Genomic DNA, 1,860 nt, shown 5'->3' with positions numbered 1-1,860 from the left:
AAGAGTCACCATGGAGTTGAGAAAGGATGAATGGTTCCTCACACCTCTCCACTGCTCTAGAGCAGCCCAGAAACTGAAGGAAGAGAAAGATCCTTCATATCATCTTCCTACAGGGGAAGGTACCATGTTTATGGAGGACTTAGTATATACTGGCCACACTTACTCCTCACAACCGTCCTATAAGGCACTATCATTATACCCATCATACAGATGGGAAATGTGAGTCCCAGAGAGATTCAGCAACATGGCAAATGGTAGAGCTGGAATTTTTACCAGGTCACACTGACTGTACTGCTCTACTCTCTCTGCTCTGCTCTCAAGGGTGCATCAAACAAAGCTATGCCGCACAACCATGGGTAGTTTGGTGGCCAGGGAAATCTTTAGTTGAGGAGACCAGAAGACGGAGTATTGACCACTGGGGGCACCCTGCTTGTTTCAGATTAGAAATTCAAACACTTGAGAGAAAAACTGGTTTGTTTTCCTCCCTCTCTCAGAGATAAGATTTGGCCGGGGCCTTGGTCAAACTCCCAGGGCCCCCAAAGGAGGGACAATTTGCTATAGGAGATAAGGCTCGGAACCTGGTGGGGGGATGTTGATTGGGAGAGAAATGGCTGCTGGGGGCCAAAAGCCCCAGAAACACCGAGTCTCTCCCACAACGCACAGTTGGCCCATTAGCACACACCCCATTGTAGAATCTGACTACGTTAGAGGTATTGAGCTCAGTCAAATGGGGACAACCAGTGGCCCCAGCTTTCTTCACTGGGAACTGAAAGGCAGACTAGACTCAGCTGGCCAGACACCTCGATCTCTAGCTCACGGTCTCCCCTCACTCATGTCTTCTAGACGGGATCTATTATGGAGACAATCGCTTTAACACTGTGAGCGAGTCAGGAACAGCCACGCTGAAAGCTCGGCCCAGAGTCCGGCCCCTGCTGACCTTCCTTCCTCTGGTGAGTACAGTTCTGCTCTGGGATCTGAGGAGCTTCTCTGAGTGGGGACACCTCACCTGCCACAGAGGAAGCAGCCCCACCTGCCCTGACCTGAGTGGATGTCACCCTCTGCCCATTCCCTTTCTTCCTGATGCCAGGGTGGCTACAGAGAGGAGGCATAGCCGAGGCTTATGGCAGGAAGTCTGGGATTAGAGCTGATAGCTCCTGTGGGACTGAAACCCTAGGAGAGGTCATGGAGAAGTTGTGTGCAGAGGTGACACAGCAGTGGATACTCCCAGCTAAGCAAGTTCCTTTTCCACAATCACTGATGGCTGCCTGCTTCATGCCAGGGGCCATAGTAGGTTCTGGGATACAGAGGTGACTGAGCCAGAGTTGCTGCTCTCAAGGAGCTCCCTGCCCACTGCAGGAGATGAGTGAGTAGCCAGACTGTTAGAACACAGGCCACAGCAGGGACAGTGAGTCCAGCCTTAATGGGTGGTCAAGGAGGGCTTCCTGGAAGAGTGGATACCTGAACTGCCTCATATAGCAGTGACCCTTGGGAAAACGCTATATGGGACAGATTTTTTATGGGTCTAAAACTACAGGAAACCAAAAAACTCCCTTCTGGAGCCTATGGTTGGGCTTTACTTCTTTGACAAGGGAGAAAGGCCCAAACAGCTGTTCTGCTTGCTATGATGAGAATTCCTGGGTTATCTAGGACATTCTAGATAAGTGCTGACCAATAGAAATATAATGTAAGCCTCATATGCAATTTAAAGTTTTCTAGTAGTTACAGTAGAAGTAAAAAGAAAAGGTAAAATAATTTTGATAATACATTTGACTTAATATAGTCAAAAGATTATTATTTCAACACTTAATATAAAATTAGTAATGAGAAAAAAATAGTAATGAGATACTTACATTCTTTTTT

The 1,860-nt window shown here is 47.7% G+C and overlaps 1 protein-coding gene across 1 annotated transcript in view; it reads left to right on the top strand.

Moving 5' to 3' along the window:
• CUNH6orf132 (chromosome unknown C6orf132 homolog) overlaps window positions 1–1,860 on the top strand; it is a 37,082-nt gene that overhangs the window by 11,344 nt on the left and 23,878 nt on the right. The window contains exon 2 of the mRNA XM_003789188.3: window positions 844–950. Coding sequence (XP_003789236.1) covers window positions 844–950 — 107 coding nt within the window. The remainder of the gene's footprint in view (window positions 1–843; window positions 951–1,860) is intronic.

The sequence above is a fragment of the Otolemur garnettii genome, unplaced genomic scaffold, assembly GCF_000181295.1.
Source record: "Otolemur garnettii isolate 467f Iridium unplaced genomic scaffold, OtoGar3 scaffold00031, whole genome shotgun sequence".
Classification (NCBI taxonomy): Eukaryota; Metazoa; Chordata; class Mammalia; order Primates; family Galagidae; genus Otolemur; species Otolemur garnettii.
The sequence above is the reverse complement of the archived record's forward strand: the minus strand, read 5'-3'. Positions and strand labels throughout refer to the sequence as shown.